The 19,287-nt window shown below is 35.6% G+C and overlaps 3 protein-coding genes and 1 non-coding gene across 4 annotated transcripts; 2 read left to right on the forward strand and 2 right to left on the reverse strand.

Moving 5' to 3' along the window:
* Positions 1-289: 289 nt before the first annotated feature.
* Positions 290-5,554, reverse strand: LOC118062464 (aldehyde dehydrogenase 22A1). The gene is made up of 14 exons (XM_035076225.1): positions 5,137-5,554; positions 4,992-5,032; positions 4,646-4,750; positions 4,419-4,546; positions 4,076-4,198; positions 3,589-3,742; positions 3,250-3,353; positions 3,093-3,171; positions 2,667-2,762; positions 2,440-2,577; positions 1,949-2,164; positions 1,434-1,625; positions 857-1,000; positions 290-727 (listed from the first exon to the last, which is right to left on the reverse strand). Exons 1-14 carry the CDS (start codon positions 5,246-5,248, stop codon positions 581-583), a joined length of 1,779 nt encoding a protein of 592 aa, XP_034932116.1. The 5' UTR covers positions 5,249-5,554; the 3' UTR covers positions 290-580.
* A 968-nt stretch (positions 5,555-6,522) lies between these two features.
* LOC118062561 (small nucleolar RNA snoR114) lies at positions 6,523-6,612 on the forward strand. The gene has a single exon (XR_004689790.1). It is a non-coding gene; the product is annotated as a small nucleolar RNA snoR114 (small nucleolar RNA).
* A 4,638-nt stretch (positions 6,613-11,250) lies between these two features.
* LOC118062465 (uncharacterized) lies at positions 11,251-14,496 on the forward strand. Its single transcript, XM_035076226.2, has 6 exons — positions 11,251-11,541; positions 12,446-13,352; positions 13,502-13,602; positions 13,682-13,771; positions 13,862-13,989; positions 14,164-14,496. Exons 2-6 carry the CDS (start codon positions 12,548-12,550, stop codon positions 14,306-14,308), a joined length of 1,269 nt encoding a protein of 422 aa, XP_034932117.1. The 5' UTR covers positions 11,251-11,541; positions 12,446-12,547; the 3' UTR covers positions 14,309-14,496.
* A 348-nt stretch (positions 14,497-14,844) lies between these two features.
* LOC118062466 (ubiquitin-conjugating enzyme E2 32) lies at positions 14,845-17,097 on the reverse strand. Its single transcript, XM_035076228.2, has 5 exons — positions 16,783-17,097; positions 16,569-16,700; positions 16,361-16,445; positions 15,667-15,830; positions 14,845-15,598 (listed from the first exon to the last, which is right to left on the reverse strand). Exons 1-5 carry the CDS (start codon positions 16,891-16,893, stop codon positions 15,158-15,160), a joined length of 933 nt encoding a protein of 310 aa, XP_034932119.1. The 5' UTR covers positions 16,894-17,097; the 3' UTR covers positions 14,845-15,157.
* Positions 17,098-19,287: the final 2,190 nt, after the last annotated feature.

Consider the following 19,287-nt stretch of genomic DNA (forward strand, 5'->3'; position numbering starts at 1 on the left):
TTTTTAAAAATATTATTTTAAAATATTTTAAAATAAAATTCAAATACAACGTTATTTTTGTTAAGGTCGCAAATTGACTTCAGAAATGCTGACATCCAGCCTGTTCCTTAATTGAGACCAAATTTACAAAATTTCCTCTAGCTATTCCCCATCCACGATTCAAACAGGAAAGTAACACTGCCGACAGCAAAAGCAACTCGTAATACTATTTCCCCGTCAGAGCAGCATAAAAGGCACCAATCAGGACTGTTTATGAAATATGTCTCCTTGCTTTGTACGGGAAAAAAGGGAATCGAAAGAGCTGGTATTTGTCGGTATAAACAAAATACGAGTTGCGTGAGTCGGTCTGAATCAGAATTCTTCTGCTTTCTCTAGTTAGCAAAGTTTAGCATTACAAAGCAACGAGTTTCTTCAAGAAAATGAGATGGAACTGCATTTTGATTTCCAAATCAAATAGAAGTTCTGGATTAAGGATTCTTGATACTCGCAATTATGAACAATGGGAAGTCAAGTTTACAAGAGATCACCCGTGTTGGTGAAACAGACGAACAAGTCCCCATTCTTCAAGGATGTCCCTTACTCATCTACTCTTACTGTTGCTGGAGTTATGTTCTGACAGGATCTTCAGAACATTGACCAGCGCTCGCAGCTTATCCCGTATGTTCAAGCCATAGAGTAATTCTACAAGAGACTGCTGGAACTCGAAGCCGTTCTCCCCAACAGGATACTATTATAGGCAAGAGTCAATATGAGTAATGGCAGCGAATTATGATTGTGCAACTTAATGCTCTCTTCCCCTTAGTTCAAGAAACAAAACAGAACCAAAAGAGAAAAATGTAGAGTTTTTAAAGCCAACCTGGATAGGCTTTGGTATCTTGGTTATAATGTATGGCCACAACCTATCTTCCACAACTGATTTCACAAGACAGCAAGCCCGCAATCCTTCCACGCCAGCAAATCTGCCAAATCCACTGTCCTTCACGCCACCAAATGGCAGGGACTGAAAACATCAAAAGGCATCAGTTAGAACTAAGACTGAAGAAAGATAAACTGAGAGTCATGCCACAAACAGATATGAAAGGTTCAACTGCTCAATTTATTAGTTACTAGAGAGAATATAAACGGTAGTAAAACCATAAAGCCATGCTTTAGTTTCAAAACAAAATATATTATTTTCTCTGAGTTCATGTAAAAGCAGAAAATGCATCACAAACAAATATTATTGCTTCATTTTATATCTGTTCAGTGAATAACTTGTCCAATGGCAGCGTTGGTTTAGGAAAACTAGGTGAGCTACAAGGCAACTTCTCACCCAGTCACCTTCAAGTATGAGTTTTTCCATCAAAATTTTAAAAAGAAAAAGAGTTTACATCCACTGGATTTACTTGATGCAAAATGCAGAATCATACACACAGCACTTGAAATAGAAATACCTGACACATGTAATTTGATGCAAAGTCATTAACTGCAGCAACTCCACAATGTATCTGAGAAGCAATCTCTCTGGCTCGGCGCTGACTACCCGAAAAAACAGCGCAGCCAAGCCCATATCTTGAGTCATTTGCAAGTTTGACAGCCTCTTCATCAGTGCTAAATTTCATTATTGGCATAATTGGTCCAAAAGTCTGCATGTCATTCAAGTTTTCATGGATTATGAAGGCATTCAATGAATAGAAACAAGAAGCCGTGAATGTTTAACCAACACAAGTAACATACATGCTCCACATACAATGCTACTGAATCTGATCCATGTTTTCTAAAAGATGTCATAACATACTCACAGGAATTGAAGTCAAGCAGAAAGCAAATCTATTGCTAATGCAGATAGGAAATCAATAAAATCGTGTCATTTATGATTCTCAAAAAATCCTCTTAACACAAAATTTTCCTTCCACGTTAAAAAATTATGTCCGATGTGAAATTGAGTGAAAAAAGAGAGTCCTGCTACCTCTTCTTGCATCAGTTTCATTGTGTGGTCAACATTTACAAGCACGGTGGGAGGGTAGAACTGATCAACTGCACCTTCACCCAGATGGCCAAAACTTCCACGAACAACAATTTCTGCTCCTTTCTCTAAGGCATCATTTACGAGGATTTGGAGCTTATCAGAATGCTCTTGCAAGCATATTGCACCCATATCACACCTACCAGCAAGGGGTGGTCCCTGCAAACAAGTAGCGAAAAGCAGCAAAAAATGACTTTAATCCTTGGGTAGCGAGTTTGTTCTTAAATGAGTAAAATCTTAATAATCTTGCTAATAAAATTACAACAAATACAAAGATACAAGAAGATATACATGATCGAACACAAGAATATAGTCCTTGTTTTCTTTATGGATACAGCAGTCAAATGATCAGTGGGTAAAATCTAGGGAGAAAATTGCAAATATCATGAAAACAGATACCTATGCATAAAGCAAGTCAAAACAGGCATACTTACAACTGAAACAGATTTAACAATTTTAGTTACTTCAGTGACAAACGAAGAATAGATGTCCCTATGAACATAGAACCTCTCAGCCCCAGCACAATTCTGCCCACTTGATTGAAGAACAGCCCTGACAGCAATTTGTGCAACCTACATTAAGTGGAACATTGAGTAGGTGCCAAGGAATTGTTCAGGCATACTATGCATCAGAAATCAGAACAGGTACAAAGGATTCGTACATGAGAGACATCTGCATCTTCACACACAATAAATGGATCTTTTCCACCAAGCTCAAGTGTTACTGGTATAAGTGTGTCAGAAGCATTTCTCATTATCTGCAATAAAGTAAACCTTTCAGTTTATAATAAATGAAAAAAACGTATGCAGCACAGTTGTGGCTTTGCTTCACTTTTTATCTAGAACAAATAATACATGGCAGGGCATGTGCAGAAATATGATTAAAAAAAGGCACAAAATGTGCAAAAACTACTAAATTAAACTGCTGTTGGGAATAAATTATCAGCAAAACAAAAAGGAAAAGAAAAGAGCTTACTGCATCTGCCAATATTCCATCAAGTATGGATCAGATACGATAAAGTGAAGTGCTACAATAGAAGTTAATGAAAACCAAAGAAAATCCATTCAGTTAGCCAAGAAAATCATACCATCTTACCCACACCAGGTGATCCAACAAATATGATTTTATCAACTGATGACACCAGTGCTTCTCCTGTTTCAGCAAACCTATCAAGATAGCTTCAATCATTGGCAAATAAAAGCATACACATATTTTAGTGCAAACATCTAAACAGAAATGAATACCCTGTGATTACGTCAACCAGATTTTCAGGAGCTCCCACAGCAGCAAGAGCTGCTTGGATTATTCTGAAATAGAACAATCCAGACCAGCTTGCATTTTCTGAAACCTACAATTGCAAGCATATAGCTCTCTGTCAGCTCAGTGGTTACTAAAAGCCCAGAAAACCTCTCAGGTTAAATATATGGGCACATGTAACAACAAGTGATATGGATACAGAGCATTCAACAATGACATCCCAATATCGAAATGCGATAAATGACATTACAGATGCAGGTGCATCAATAGGTAACAAAAGCACTAAATGCAAATCCAAATAACTTAGTCATTGCAGCATGAAGTACCTTGATCACAATGCTATTCCCTGAAAAGACTGCCGCCAGCATTGGATTGAAGATATTATGGAAGGGATAGTTCCATGAAACTATGGCACCAATAACACCAAGAGGGTGAAACTCAACCCTAGATTTTTTGTAAAACATTGCTCTCCCAGAACATCTACAAAGATTAGAAGATTAAGAGGGCAAAGGTGTGTAGTACTTAAGGTAACCAATGTCAGTAATCCAGACAGTTTACAAATAAAGTTGGTAAAAATTTGGATTCAAGCCGCGACAAGTTTGTAAGTCACATGTTTCTGTCAAATAATATGTGCCAACCATTTAAATAAGAAATCATCAGAAATGCAGTGCGGCAAATAATTTTTTAAACAAATCTCTAAGGAGTCATCATGTCTTCTTATGCAATAAAGAGAGATTATAAAAAATAAATTCAAAAATGATAGGAAGTAAATAAAAAAAAGAAAAGAAAAGAAAAAAAGAAGGTAATAGGTACCGGTATTCAGGCTTTAGCCACTTCTCACCCTCTGAAAGAAGCCAAGTGATCTTCTCACATGTTGTCATTATTTCTCCTAAAGAAGCATCTACCATTGTCTTTCCAGTATCACGTGAAGATACTCTGATCAAAATAGCACATGACCAATCCTTAACTAACAGAGCAGCACTAAATGAGATGCAAAACAGAGAATTCATGTACACAGAACACCTTGCATCCCCAACCCAAGCAGCCTCCCAATGAAGAAAATAACTAAGAAATGGGTTGTTTCAAACCAAGGTCCTGCTAATGATTAAGATCATTAATAATGGTTTCATAAAAATGGTGACTCCACCATCCTTACTCGCATATAAGCTCTTGATGTTCAATAATGTACTTGAGAAGAATCCGCAGAAACTGTCGTCTTTGCTTGAAGCTGCTTTCTGCCCATATTTTCTGAGCCTTCCTCGCCTGTGCCACTCGGTCATGGACCTGCAACCATACATTTCAACAGTATTTTTAGCCACAAATTTCACAAGATCATACATACCTAGACGCATGTATAATAAGCATGTGTATATCTTCTCTAACCTCAGCAGGCGACAATGCAGGGAAAAATCCCAAGTATTTCATCGTCGCAGGCTCGTAACACTGAACCTTTTTATCCGACTGCTGCGCCCTTCCTCTCGGAGGAATCTGGATCAAAACTCAATAAATTAAATCCAATTGAAGAAATGAAACTATTCAAAATGAAAAAGAAATATAAACATTGCAAGCATTAGTAAAAATTGAAATATCGCAGTCAATACATTAGATTCCATGCACAAATAAATGAATAATTAATTAATTAATTAAAAAGCCATTTTGATTTCCACATAAATGCAAAAGATAGATAAAATAAAAGATTCAAAATGAAAAAAAAAAAAAAAAAACTGACATAGATGAAGCTGTTCTCTTGCGTTTGATTGCCCTCCGTGACTGCCGCAGATTTTAACAGACAGACAGCAAAAAAAAAATTAATAAACTGACTATCATAAACAGAGACACAATCAATGATACGTAAGCAAGCGTAAATTAGTAACCGTCAGAGGCATCGACGTCGATTGAAGGCACATTGAAAGGAATGAGCATTAACAAGAAACGACAGATCGCGTAAGCGGATGCAGCAACTATCAATGGCCACCAAAACGCCATTTCGTGTTTCTAGAAGTTGAAGCTCTCTCTTCTAGGGTTTTTATTTTTTATCTATAGATCTAGTTTACGAAGAATCGAATTTTGAATCCAAAATGCTTTGTTTTTTGTCAAGTGCTGCTGCTGTGCTATAAGAGAGTGTTTTTGGTTTTTTTGGAGAATGGCCGCAGTTATTGGGGAATTATAATGAAAATTAAAATGAAATTAAAACAACCAAACAAACAAAAACTCAAGGGGAAAAAAAAAGCGCTAAAATACAGTCATCCATTCACTTCGTTAAAAGCTTTGGAATTTGGATTCTTTTACTTGCTTTCTGGAGTTGTAATTTAGAGGGGGGTAGGGGTAATCTTCTTTTTGTAGCAGTGTTATTTATGCCACGTAACTCCTCAAACATGTAATACCTATGATTTTTTTTTTTTTTTTTTATGATAATGTATAAATTGTTTTCTTAGATATGGACAACTCATATGCGGAGATTATTTGTTTTTATATTTTGAAAGTATTTTTTTTTAAAATAATTTTTATTTTTATTTTTCATTTTAAATTATTTATTTTAATGTTTTTAAATTATTTTAATATACTAATTTAAAAAAATAAAAAAAATATTATCAAAAACATCTTAGAAAACAGCAACTACTATAATCCAAACAAAACCTTGATAGTGTTGAATTGCAAGTTTCGACCAGCGTAGAATTCTCCTTTGCAAAGTGCGTGGGATTTGCATAATGATCTATTTCTTAGTATTAAAATCATGCGATGTGTTCAAAGTAAAAAATGAATTCCAAAATTTAAGTGCTTGTTATGAATTATTATTTTTTACAATTCTACTCGATTGATTAAAGTATGGAAACTCAATTAATTTTATTTTATTTTGCAAATTGCACGCCTTGAATATGTGGTTATCTATTATATGAAATTTATTAGATCCAACTATTAGAATAATGGATTCTAGCAATATTTATTAGATCCAACTACTTGTCTGTTGGGATAATGTTTTAATTCCCAAGTTTTTTAAATATTTTTTTAAATATTTTTAAATCAAATAATTGTTTTAAAAATTAATTTTAAATTAAAAAACACTTTAAAATACAACCATTTCTACTGTCCCCCGTCCATGGATGTCTTGCTAAATGCATAATTGCTAATGGATTACCGAAATGGTTTTAATATATAATAATTTTCAGGGATGAAATACAACCTCTTAGGAAGAACCTGTGGTCTAGTGGTAGATAGTAGATACAGAGCCGGGATCAATTTCCGGCTGGTGCATCCCTTATGAGCTGTGAAGAAATTTGAACTCAACGTGATGACAGGGTCTATAACTTTCGCCTCATCCTCTTGGGACGAAAGCGAGTGCTTCTGAGCTCTTTAGTTTTTCTTTTTAATTTATTCTGTTCAGTTTTTCATTTCTAATTGTACCTGAATAAGGAGTAGTAAGTAATTCAAGGAGACCTCTTTTTATGGCCACGTAACTCTAGCTCGTTTCTTTTGGACAAGTTTCAGCAATGTACTGCTACTAGATTCTTGATTTTGCTCCCAAGCAATCGGGTTATCCTTTACTCTGTATAAAGCTAGACGCCTAGACGCTTTCGGCAACAGTTTCCAGGATGCCTTTCAATTTGGAAGGCAAACCCCAATAATCTATTCCTTTCGTTCACCAACTCATCTTGGATTCTTTTACGTACGTACATATATACGTATGTATTAGGGCAGGCACCTTGCTGTGGAGTTTCTCAGAGAACTCCCGACTCCTTTGAAGAAGCTGACCTTGCGATCTTAGGGTGTTTGCCCAGTCATTACCGGATGGCAAAGCAGTAGGAATAAACAAGCAAACTTTATTTTAGAAGAAAGCCAGAACTTGAAAACCTAGATTGTTTCTAATATCCAGATCTCTTTTTGAGTATCTTTTCCATCTAATTAATGTGATTTGCCAATGTTACATGAAGAACAAAAGTTCCTGCTACTTGTCAAGAGACCGATAATCTCATTAGTTGTAGACGAGACAGCACTGGTTCAGCATTTTCACAGAGCTGCTAATGCAGGTTGCTTAGAGTTCATTAATTTGATTATAGAAATTTCCAATTCACCTGCATGGCAGACGCCAAACGAAGACAATATTTCAATTGACATCAGGCATGGCGACAATCTTGTAACTTCAATCAGAAACAAAATGGAAACCATTTCTTCTTCGCACCATCTGCAGGGTTAAGGAAAGCCTTCGCAATGCAAACGAGAAGGCATACATCCCTGAAAAAGTTTCAATTGGTCCATACCGCCATGGAACAGCACAAGTGGCGCTACGTGCAGCATGCACTCCTCAACCGAAGGCCAAACCTGGAAGCATCCCTCGATGATTGGCTTACGGCCCTTAAGGAGGTGGAACATAGAGCATGCATGCTATGAAGAAGAGAGAGCAGCTTCGCAACTGATGAATTCAGGCAAATTAATGATGTTAGTCGATGGCTGTTTCATCTTTGAAATGTTCCTCAAGTACTCTACAATGAGTTTAAGACGCCGCAATGATCCTGTATTCACCCCTCCTGGAATGCTCTTCGATTTGAGATCCAGCAGGATGTTATTAGAAAACCAAATTCCCTTGTTCATTCTTCAAAGACTATTTGAAGTGGTTCAAATTCCTAAACAATGCACTCATTTCCTCACCGAGCTCGCCTTCCGTTTGATCAAGTACATGATTTCAAGAGATCCACGAATCCATCAGCAGAAATTTAACCAGGAAGGCATGCAACCAAATACTCCACTAATTAACCAGTCAAATCAGAAACATTTACGTTGCGCAACAGAACTCCAAGCTGCAGGAATTAGGATCAAGGGGGCCAGAACAGAAAACTTATTGGACATAAAGTTTGTCAGCGGAGTCCTTGTAATCCCACCTGTGATAATACATTAATTAATACACAGAAAGTCTCTTCAGGAATCTCACTGCACTGGAGCATTTTTCAAGTGATACTGTGCAAAACATCACCTCCTACGTTTTTTTCATGAAAAACCTTTTTGGCAGTGACAAAGATGTGAAGTTACTTCAACAAAGAAACATTCTAACCAGCTATGATTCCACTGAGAAAGTGGTTGCCAGAGACTGTTTAAGAAATATGTGAGGAGGTGAATTTGAACGAATCTTATTATGATGGGCTGTTTGACCAATTAAGTGGAGGAGCATAAAGGCACCAGGACGATAATAACTTGTAGGGCTGTTTGCTACTGTTTTTTTTTATGGTAAAGTGCTTTTTGAAAGAAAAAAATTTAATTATTATTTTTAAATTCTCAAATGATATATTAATGTACAAAATAAATTTTTTAAAATATATATATATATATTTATTTTAATATATTTATTAAAAATCATTTTAAAAAGCAATAATCAAATCAACTTCCTCAACAGCAGCTACTCCCTGGCAGCATTTGCGATTCTCGAAGAGCGTGAGGCGACGCGCTTCCCCTGAATGTAAAGTAGGCACTTTGCCAGCTGATTTGTTTATTTGCCGACCAGTGGTGAAAGGAAGAGTTGATTATAAAACATGATAATAGGGAATGGCTATTAGCACAGGACCCTAGTTTATGGGCACACATGACACACCAATATGGATTTTTTGCTACTTAAAATGACTAAAATACCCACCATCTGCTTTAGGCCACCGCCTTTCTATATTCGTTTGTCACCGAGGGAGGCTTGATGAATGGCGTGTAAAGGTTATTACCGAGAACAATTGAATATCTTGAGATGAGGTTTTATTCAACACCTCTTTCTAACATGTGAAAAAGGTTGTAGCTTTTTATAACTACGTGTGTTTTTTTTTTAAAAAAAAATATTTGTGATGTACTGTGATGCATATAGCTAATGATAAAATTTATTTTTTAAAATATATTTTTTAAGAAATATATTAAAATAATATTTTTTTATTTTTTCTAAATTTATTTTTAACATTAGTCAAAACTCAAAACTATACAAAAATACTAAAAAAATTATTTAAAATTAAAAAAAATATATTTTTAAAATATAATAAATTAAACTAGAATGTCAAATAAAACCTTAATAAATATTTGATATTGTATTTTGAAGTTTTCAATATTTTTTAAAACAAATATGTTTGTCTTAAAAAAAAAACCCATCAAATAGTGCTTCAGGGTCTAGTATGTACCATAGGTAGATGGATGCCTTATTTTCTGTTAAATTATTATTTCGTGGTCTTTAAAATATCATAGAACTGCCACTTAAGAAGTTAGAAGAGAGAGAAACAAAAGCTGATAAGTAGAGAGCGAGTAGGAGAGAGAGGGCAGCATATAGTTTTTTAAAGCTTAATATAGAGTGTTCAGTAGGGAGGAGTTGATTTTTTATGATTTTCGTTTTTTTTTTATTTGTTGTGCTTTTCTGTTTCATGCAACAGTTTTTATGTTTTTTTTTTGTTTGTTCATTTAATGTAAGTTAAATTATTATTTTTGTAGTTTTTTTTAATAAAACTTTTGACTATTAAAAGAGAGAGAGAGAGAGAGATGGCAGCAGAGACGATAGTGGGTGTGATACATGGGTAGGATTGTCTCAGGCACATCGGGTTTTTTTTTTTTTTCCAGGATAATAATATAAAGAAAACTGCTTTAAAACAAGGAGCCATATAAGTGTTGTTGTTTCCTCTTTTTTTTTCTTGCTTGCCGTGAGATCTCTAACGGGAGTGGCGTAGAAAGCTACTGAGATATATATTTTGTGTTCAGCTGTAGCAACTAACGCTGTTAAGCTCATTTGTACAATAATTGAGCCCCCTTGGCTACACGGCGAGAGATGAATGTTTGTTTATGTATTTTAAAAATATTTTTAAAAAGTTTTAATTTTTTTTTTATTTTAAATTAATTATTTTAATTATTTTAATATACTAATATTAAAAGTAATTTTTAAAAATAAAAAAATATTCCTAGCATGTGTTTTTAATCTGTACTACGTAATTGTTTCTGTATTTTTGTAGAGCCATCTTGGGTAGTGTGAGCAACTATGCAGTGAATAATGGATCCTGCACTATTACGGTTGTGAAGCATGCGGACCATGAACACTGAGCCCGTGTACTTTCGCAGAGCCATCTTGGGTGGTGTGAAGCTTGGACTTTTTTTTTATTTCTTGTTTAAGCTCTTTAATTTGTTTGGCACGCAAAGTTATGTTGTATCAAATTAATCTGTTCTTTCTTTCTTGTTCAAGCTCTTGATTTTTTCTTTCTAGTTATTATATATATAAATATAATCCAGCTGGGGCTAAGCTGACAACTCTCCATCAAATGCATTCTACACTCTCTGCATAAATAAGTGCAATCTCCCAATGCGTGACAGTGCAGTAGCCTCATCCACCATGCTAATTGCTAGCAATGAGGTTGACGAGGAAATATTTTTCTCGGAATGCTTAAAGTGAACATTATCATACTCGGAATAAAGAAAATGATGATTAACGTCTCCGGCCACTAGTATCCAGAGAGGATCGCTTCAAGTTTATTCTCATCGCTTAAAGTGAAAAATTTCATACTTTCTGGCCCGTCTCAACCCTGGATAAGTTTACTTTTCTGCAGAGCTTCATCCCAGCCTCGTTGCCTTCCGTGTATTTATATGGGGTCTAAAAATAGTTAAAAGAAACTCATTACCTCCTTATTCGTCACTTTTTAAAAATTATATGTATATCAAATTAATTATGAACTAAATAGTTATAACTATAGTATTCATATTTGAGTTATAAATTGAGTTTAAATATGAAATATTCATACCATTAAGTTTAAAACAATTTTAAATAATTATTGTAGATTTAAATTCAAGTATAAATAACATAAAACTCGAACCCATAAATATCCATAGCACACAACTCGGTTGAGGTACCTAAAAGTTAGCCAGGGAAATATTTTTACCATTAAACGAAAGGGACCTTCTCCTTGGACTAGCGTAATAGTCCTATGAAATCATATGGGCTTTGTCTGGGCCTCTTGGTATATTAAACTCCCTACTTGTAAAATTTACGCTTATGAAGAAATTTAAAAGAAGTGGAGAAGCAAGAAAAGAGAAAAAAAAAATGGAGCAGATAAAGAGTTCCAGTTCCAGTATCCTTTACTATAACCAGCCTAAGAATGGCATAACTCCCTGTCTCGCACTAACCCCTCATTCATTTTTAACTAGATCAAAACATCCCCATTTTCCCAGAAGGAAAAGGAGACTCACATAACCCCCCCTCTCCAAAAGGCTTTCCCCGTAATCACCAAAGTACTTGTCTTTTTGTGGCCCTCCTTTTCTAGGGTTTCAGTTGGCTTCTTTGCTAGGTAAGTATCCACTACATTTGATGGGTTCTTGTTGCTATCTGATCTTTTTCTTTGCTGGTTTGAAATGGGTTTGCTTTGAAGTTCGATTTTGATGTAAAAAGAAGGAAGCTATCTTTTTTCTTCCAAAAGAAAGCTGAAACTAAAAAGATTAGTTCTTCGATGTAAAAGAGAGTTGTTTTTAGGTTTGGTAATTCGACTTAAGCTTAAAAGTAAAAAAAAAAAAACAAATTGAAATTTAGATGTCATTGTGAAGAAGAGGGAATCTACTTTTTTGATTGTTTTTTTTTCCCTGTTTGGTTGCCGAGAAAATGAAGGAAAATGAGAAGATAACCTGGACTTAAGTTTCATGGTTATGCTTATTTCTGTACCAGAAATGGAAATGCGAGGTTCTAAGCTAAAGGGTTTCAAGGATTGTCTTTTTTTATTGCTTTCCCGCTAAATATGTTTGAAGTGAAGTACCTAGTCTGTAGGGATTTTCTTTGATGAGTTACTTCACTTAGGTTTCGTTCATTATGCTCTAAAAGTTTTTAATAGCTTATAATGTTGGGCCTTACGGAACAGCTTAACCTTTTGAGATGAGATGATTCCTTGAAAATATTTTAGTTTAGTTCCAGCATACCATTGGCTATTCTGTTCATGATTTAAGATTTCTGGAGTTTGGATTTATTCTTTGATATACAGTGTTCTTTTTTATTTTCTATTTTTTTGGCCGTTGTTCATTAAAAGAAGTCACTATTTGGTGCGTATGAATTATCTCAATTCACTTTGCTTGCCACTATTTTGAATCTTACCATTCCCTTTCTCTATTATTCAACAAAGTTTTAGTCGAGCGTTTCACATGGTTAAATGTTTAGTTTATGCTCTGCTGGCAGTTCAGTAATGCTTCTATGCATTTAATCCTCAGGTGTGGTGACTTGTTGCTATTGCAACCCTGTGATCTTCTTGCTTGCTTTCTGCTTTTTATAGTAAGCAATCCACAGTAACAGTTTGCAAATTTTAAGTTCATATGGAAAATTTAAATGGGACTCATTCCGCTGGTCTTGGGTCCACAATAAGGAAGAAGAGGAGTATTATATCTCGTCGGCCTTGTTCTGATCTTCAGAAATTTCTACGGACTTCTACTTTGCTTTCATCCTCTACACAGTTTTTAAACTGTGGACACAATGAGGAACAAGTAGCATCTGGTTCAGATGGATTGAGAAGTGAGAAAAGACTGAAGAAGCTTAAGCTCAAGTTTGGTGGTGTCACTCATACAATACATGCCAAGCCAGCAACAGAATATGCTTTCAATGGCGGGTCTTCACTCACAAAATCTTATCAAGGTTTTGATGCTTCTCGGTCTCGAGAGAAGTTACTTGTTCAGGATTCTAGTTTTAGAAAGGGCAATTCTTCGGGAAGAAAGATGTCTAGTGAAAGTGTCTTTGTGAACGGAACATCCCATTTTGAAGCAGTTCGTAAGAGTAATAGAGTTCCTAAGAGGTGTGCAATGGACGTGGAATTTGATGAAGATGGTGACATAGATGAGGAAGTACGTTACCTTGGAAGACTCAATGCTTATAAGGAGAGAAGAAGGGGGGTATCAATGGTTTCAGATGGTAGGCAAGAGGATAAGGATTTTGTGCAAGAGGAAGAGCCTACATCAGAGGATGAACCTGGATACCCAAGCAAGAGGCTGGGATATGTTGGAGGAAGGAATGAATCAACTACAACTGCACATAAGCGGGCTCGTCAGACAGCCAAAGATGATTTTCTTGTGCCTGGTGCCAGTCTTCTTGAGTTCCCGAATGGTTTACCTTCAATCCCTCCTAAAAGTGAGTGTTTGTCTGTTTCCATGTTCTTTGCACCAGTCTCATTTACAGCTTGGAAGGGAATGATTGAAGATAAAACTAGTTTTCACCTCGGGTAATAATGGCTTGTTGTTAAACGTAATTTATTTCCTTTATTGGTGTATTAATGGCAGAACAAAAGACTAAGCTCTCTGAAGTAGAGCAGCAATTAAAGAAAGCTGAGGCTGCACAAAGGCGTAGAATGCAATCAGAGAAGGCAGCGAGGGAGGCTGAGGTTTGCTAATCATGCCATATGTTAGTTCTATAACCTCTTGGCAGTGGATGGGAAAACCGTCTAACTTTGTATGTTTTAGGCTGAAGCAATCAGAAAAATACGTGGCCAGGATTCTGGAAGAAAGAAGAAGGAAGAAAAGATGAGGAAACAGCGTGATGAAGTGGTTCAGGTACTTGGAAAATAGACATGCAACTTTTACCTTCTCCTTCACATGGTCTTTAGGAGCTTTTGAATCAAGAATAAATTTTACTTGGTGCAGGCAAAGGCTGCCAAAGCTGATGCAATTGGGCCAAATACTGTCAGATGGGTCATTGGCCCCACTGGAACTACGGTTATTTTCTCTGATGACATTGGTCTGCCACGCATATTTAATTCATTGCCATGCAGGTACAAGTTCACCCTGTCATCCCTCCAAGTATTTTCTTTAGAATGCTATGTAGACCGAAAACTGGCATTTTGTTTTGCTCTGTAGAAATGCAAGAGCTTACATTTTGTCGACATTTAAATATAATTACTCTTATCTGTTTTGTGGTATTTACAATGTGGTGTTTCGTTTTGCAGTTATCCTCCACCACGTGAAAAATGTGCGGGTCCAAACTGTACAAATGCATACAAGTATCGCGACTCGAAGTCAAAGCTTCCCCTGTGTAGTCTCCACTGTTACAAGGCAATACATGGAAAGATGCAACCTTTAATTACCTGCTGATATAACCACTGCTCTTTCCTGGTCACTGAATGATATCGAGGACAGTATTTTGTAACTTTGTGTCGTGGCAAAGACAGCATGATTAGTTTCCATGTGAGCTCGGCATGGTCAAATATGATCTCTGGCATTCCTTTGTCATATATATTTCTCTGTCAAATATATTGCACCCAATCATTGAAAGAGAACTCTATCATTGTCCAGTCAAGGTAAAAAAATTGTGTGTATGATTGTCCAGTTACATTGTTTGGTCTGGGAGGGAGATGAGTGTCATCAGAGAGGTTAATTATGGCCGTCTCAGGGAATGCTTAAGGCTCAGTTTGTTGCAGGCTAGCCTTGATTTCTCTGCTTTAAGCGTGCATGCTGCAAACGTGTTCTATCCCTGGCATTCCTATGGTTTAAGTTGGCCACGAAAGGAAAATTGTGATCTCTGATAAACATGTTGATCAGGGTCCTGTGAAGTGCAAAGCATACTAAAATAATTGGATATGTTTGTTAACCTGGATTAATGTTAATATAAAAAGGTCCAGACAAGTAAATTTGAAAATAAATCAGGCTGCATGAATATTATTAAAAGACACGCTCGAACAGTTAGATGACCTTTCCCAAAGCAATTCCAGTAATCACTCTGGAAACGGAAGCATCTACAACGATCAAATATAGATACTAAAATACTTCCAAACTTGTCAATGCAAATGAGTTGCTCATCCACATTATTAATTACAATAATGAAGCATGTCAATCGGATCATAATATACACTGCGAAATACAAACAATCCGGGTGTAAAAATGACATAGATTTCTTTTTCCGATTTCCTTTTTCTATAAATTGCTTCATAAAAATCACTATACCTAAGATCCATCCATGAAGAGGGCACCATATCCGCTAGATTTCATAAACTTCTTCAGCAAAAGAACCACAATTGCAAGGGTGAGTCCAACAGCAGCCCATGTGAACAACCTATCATCGGCTGGTTTTTGAACCCTAGTCACTTGCCTTTGCGGTAGCTGATGGCTTGAACATTTAGCAGGAACCTCTCTTGATGCACTGGTTCCAGCAGAACTAGGGTTCGCAGTAATGTGAGCTTCAAGCACTTCTTCAAAGACCCTCTCGCCCACTTCCTGAATTTCACCAACAGCTGGATTTGGAAGGTCTTCAGCAGCAGTTACAGCCCCAGCATCTTGCGAGCTTTCCTGGGTTTCACGCGCACTGTTGTTAGGGTGTTCTTCAGAACCCTGTGCAGGGTTTTGTTGAGGAACAGATGGCGCCTTGCTAAGCATGTATTGATGAATCTGTTCATCAAACAGTTCATTAGCACATAATGTAACAAATGACAATACACGATGAAATAATCACTAACCTCATCAATGAGTTTTTGACGTTCAGGGGTCCCAAATCTTGGGGATGCTTCACGAGATTTAACAGCCAAAACACGCCTTTCCTCTTTCTTGTAGTCTAGTGAGCCCAACGCACCATTCGGGCTGGTGGGCATGAATGCAATAAGTGCTACTAGAGCTGTTCGTACTGCCAAACAGAATAATCAATGCCATGAAACATCAGCCGTATGCCAAGCTATCGAATCGATACATTCTAACTTCTAAAAAGAATCAGATGCTCATGTGTTTGAGCAATTAGACCTACATAAGTGAAGAAAAGGCAACCTCAAAGATAACATTTACACCAGGAATGATTTTCATTCCGTTACCCCAAGTCTAATTCTTTTCCTAGATAACATAAGAAATATGACCACAGGCCAGGTCTTCATTAACATGAAGTAAGCAAACACAAAGAAATCTTAGTTCTTCAAGTAAAACAGATAGACACCAACAAACATTTTCTTCTTCAACCCAGGCCTAAATATGGCCTAATCACACGCGGCATATCAAAATCAATCTCACTCGCACACCTTATTTAACTAATACTTCTAAAGATAATTCGCCAAAACCTCTTCGCTATAAGAGATTTAATAAAATTGTTACTGTTGCATCCTGATAATTTAGCTATCGATACACATGATAATTTGGTAAAGCCAACAATAACTATTAAAAACGTACCACTCCATGACGGCTGCCAATGCTCAGGATGATGATTTGATATGCTTAAGCATATCTTTGTCTGCGTTTCAAAACGCCCATTTGGCTGCCAAAAAAAAAAAACCAACAACAATAACAAACAATTCAAAAAATCCATTAGCCCTATAAAAATTTCCAAAAAGAATTTTAAAAAGAAAGGTTTTAAAAAGGTATTTTCCATTGTTAATACCGTCAGCAACATAAAAGAAGGAGGCTTAAATGGATACTCAGCAGGCAATTGAATCCTCCCATGATAAATCCCTCCTTCAAATTCAGTCTCTCCTGGTCCTCTTATAGCAAATTGCCATTCAAATATATTCTCCTATTATATAATAAAAAAACAAAATTAATAAAAATAAAAAAACCCGAAATTAATAAATCATTAATATTCAAATTGACCATACCTCAAGAGGGAGGCTCATGAAATCATCAGATGGGTTCGATTGCATCTCTTTAACTTCCTGTAAAATCCTCTTCACAGCTGGATTTTTCAGATTATACTTGTCCTCGGCCATCACTTTTTTAGATCGACTGATCTGATCGATCCGCGACCACAACCGCCGGTTATATGGAGAGAAATTAAGGTCTGTGTGTAGACGAGAATGGAGGGTTGAAAGTATATCAAGGAAAGGAAGACAAAATAGACACCTGCTTGTTGGTGTTGGAGCTGGAGTCGATGAAATGCCTGTTGAAGAGATATTAATTGGATAAAGTTATAAAATGATTTCAAAAGTTAAAAAAATATATTAACTTAAAGTTAAAGTTTTTTTGAAAAATACGATTCAACCGTGATGCAAACAAACACCAATTTTGAAAGCTTCCGCTGACACGTCATTCGACTCATAACAGGTTGCGTGGCTTTCAGTAATTGGATAAGGTTTGTCTTTCATTATCAGTCTGACCAATAGAAACTCATTCTGGTGCTTGAAGGGATTGTTTGCCTGGGCTGGTCTGGGCTGGGCTGTAGGGAGTCGGGCTTTAGACTGAAAGGAAGGGTTGGTATGGATTTGTTTTTTGTAACTGTTCGAAGTTTTAGCCTGCAGATAGTTCTCGGGATAGGGATCTTCAATCAGGAGTTGCTAATTTGAAGCCCTTTTCTTCGACAGTGCTTCTTTCGATGTACTTGTAGGATTACTCTCTCTCTCTCTCTCTCTCTCTCTCTCTCTCTCTATCTATTTTTTTGGTTAAAGGTAGAAATATATGCTTTCTGAAAAAGAAGTTGGATAATAATTCGTCTAAAGAAAATATGAAATATATGCTTTTTGAAAAAGAAGTGGGATAATAATTCGTCTAAAGAAAATATAAGGTCCATTGTTTACAGACGTGTTTATAAATGAAGAAAAAGGGAACGTCCAATGCTATTGCATGTGAAGACTGTATGGTGAGGAAAGAGTGAAGGAGGGGTGGAAGACCTAGACTTTGGAGTTTCGAGATGCGACGAGTGTGATTTTTTGAGGGTGGACTTTAGTTTACTAGAAGGACCAATAACAGCGATTTATGGTTACATTTTTGTAACTGTGGTTATCAAACTGGATCCACGAGTTAATTCTTTTGACATTGTGCGTGATGCTTTTGCCAGAACCATGGATGATACTTTGATAGATAAGCATATATATATTGGATACTAAAATCCATTTACTCAAAATTCCCATGGAAATAGCATCCAAGAAAAACACAACACATCATAGAGGCCCAATAAATGTCAAAACCTCATGAAAAAAAGCTGAAAAGATGTTATACCCATTTTTTTTTAGCTTGGTTACATGTTAAGTTTAAACACATATAAGACTAGTAATATACCAAACTTAATTTTTTTGGAATTAGCTTTATTCCTAACTTATATATTTATGGTTCTGATAAAATGTTAAACTTAACTCCTTTGAACTTGACTACGTACATTTCAAGCTTAGATGATTTTAAGTTTAATAAAATATCAAATCTAATTTTTTTAGACTCAATTATACAGTAAACCTAGGTGATTTTGAATCTATAAAAACACTATATCATTCTTGAATCCAGGATCATAACGTACAATTAGAGAACCTAAAGTTATCATCTCCTTATGTCTTACGTCAATTAATTTTAAGCTTATTGCTTAATTAATTTGCTTGTACCCTTTATATAAATGAGAAAAGGCTCCTTATCAGGTGGCAGGGTACACTGACGTTTTCACTTTCTGTGTAGAAATTGCACAAGAATAGAAAGGGGTTGAAATGATTTGCAGTTCTCATACCATATAGCCTCTTCAATTAACCGAGTTCATCATTCACTAATCAAACAGTTTATTTCTGGCTATTAATTTTTGGTCAGAAATGCATATGCTTGTTGTGAATATGTTAATAAATCTGATTAGACAAGGCTAATTTAATAAAATAAAATAAAAAACCTGAACACATTAATCGTATAACAAAAATAATTGTAATTTTAGATATGATGAATCATATTTAAATTTTTTTAAATAATCCTATAAGCCAAGTTCTATAAGGAGCTGAGTTGTTATAACCAACTGAAGTTTGACAAACCCTCAAAGTTTTTGTTATTTTAAATATTTTTCTAATTAATTTTAATTAGATTTAACTGCCTTTTCCATTCAAATTTAGATTTTTTTTGTTAGGTTGATTTTAAATCTTTATATAAAATATAAAATGTTGATGTGTTATTTTTTATTATTAGATTATTAAATCATAAACTTTTCAAAAAGACATTTGAGTTTCTTCCTCATTTTCTCTATGATCACATGCTATAAACCTTAGAACTTGAAAATTTTAATTATTTTTATCATCACACGTCATCATATGCTTATGCTTATATTGTATTTTTTTTATTTTTTTTGTGTTTGAAAACCTTTGGTCTTTTTAACCTCGTCGCACTTCAATCACCACTGTATGCGTCATATATATCTTTTGTCC

This window comes from Populus alba, chromosome 8, assembly GCF_005239225.2.
Source record: "Populus alba chromosome 8, ASM523922v2, whole genome shotgun sequence".
Classification (NCBI taxonomy): domain Eukaryota; kingdom Viridiplantae; phylum Streptophyta; class Magnoliopsida; order Malpighiales; family Salicaceae; genus Populus; species Populus alba.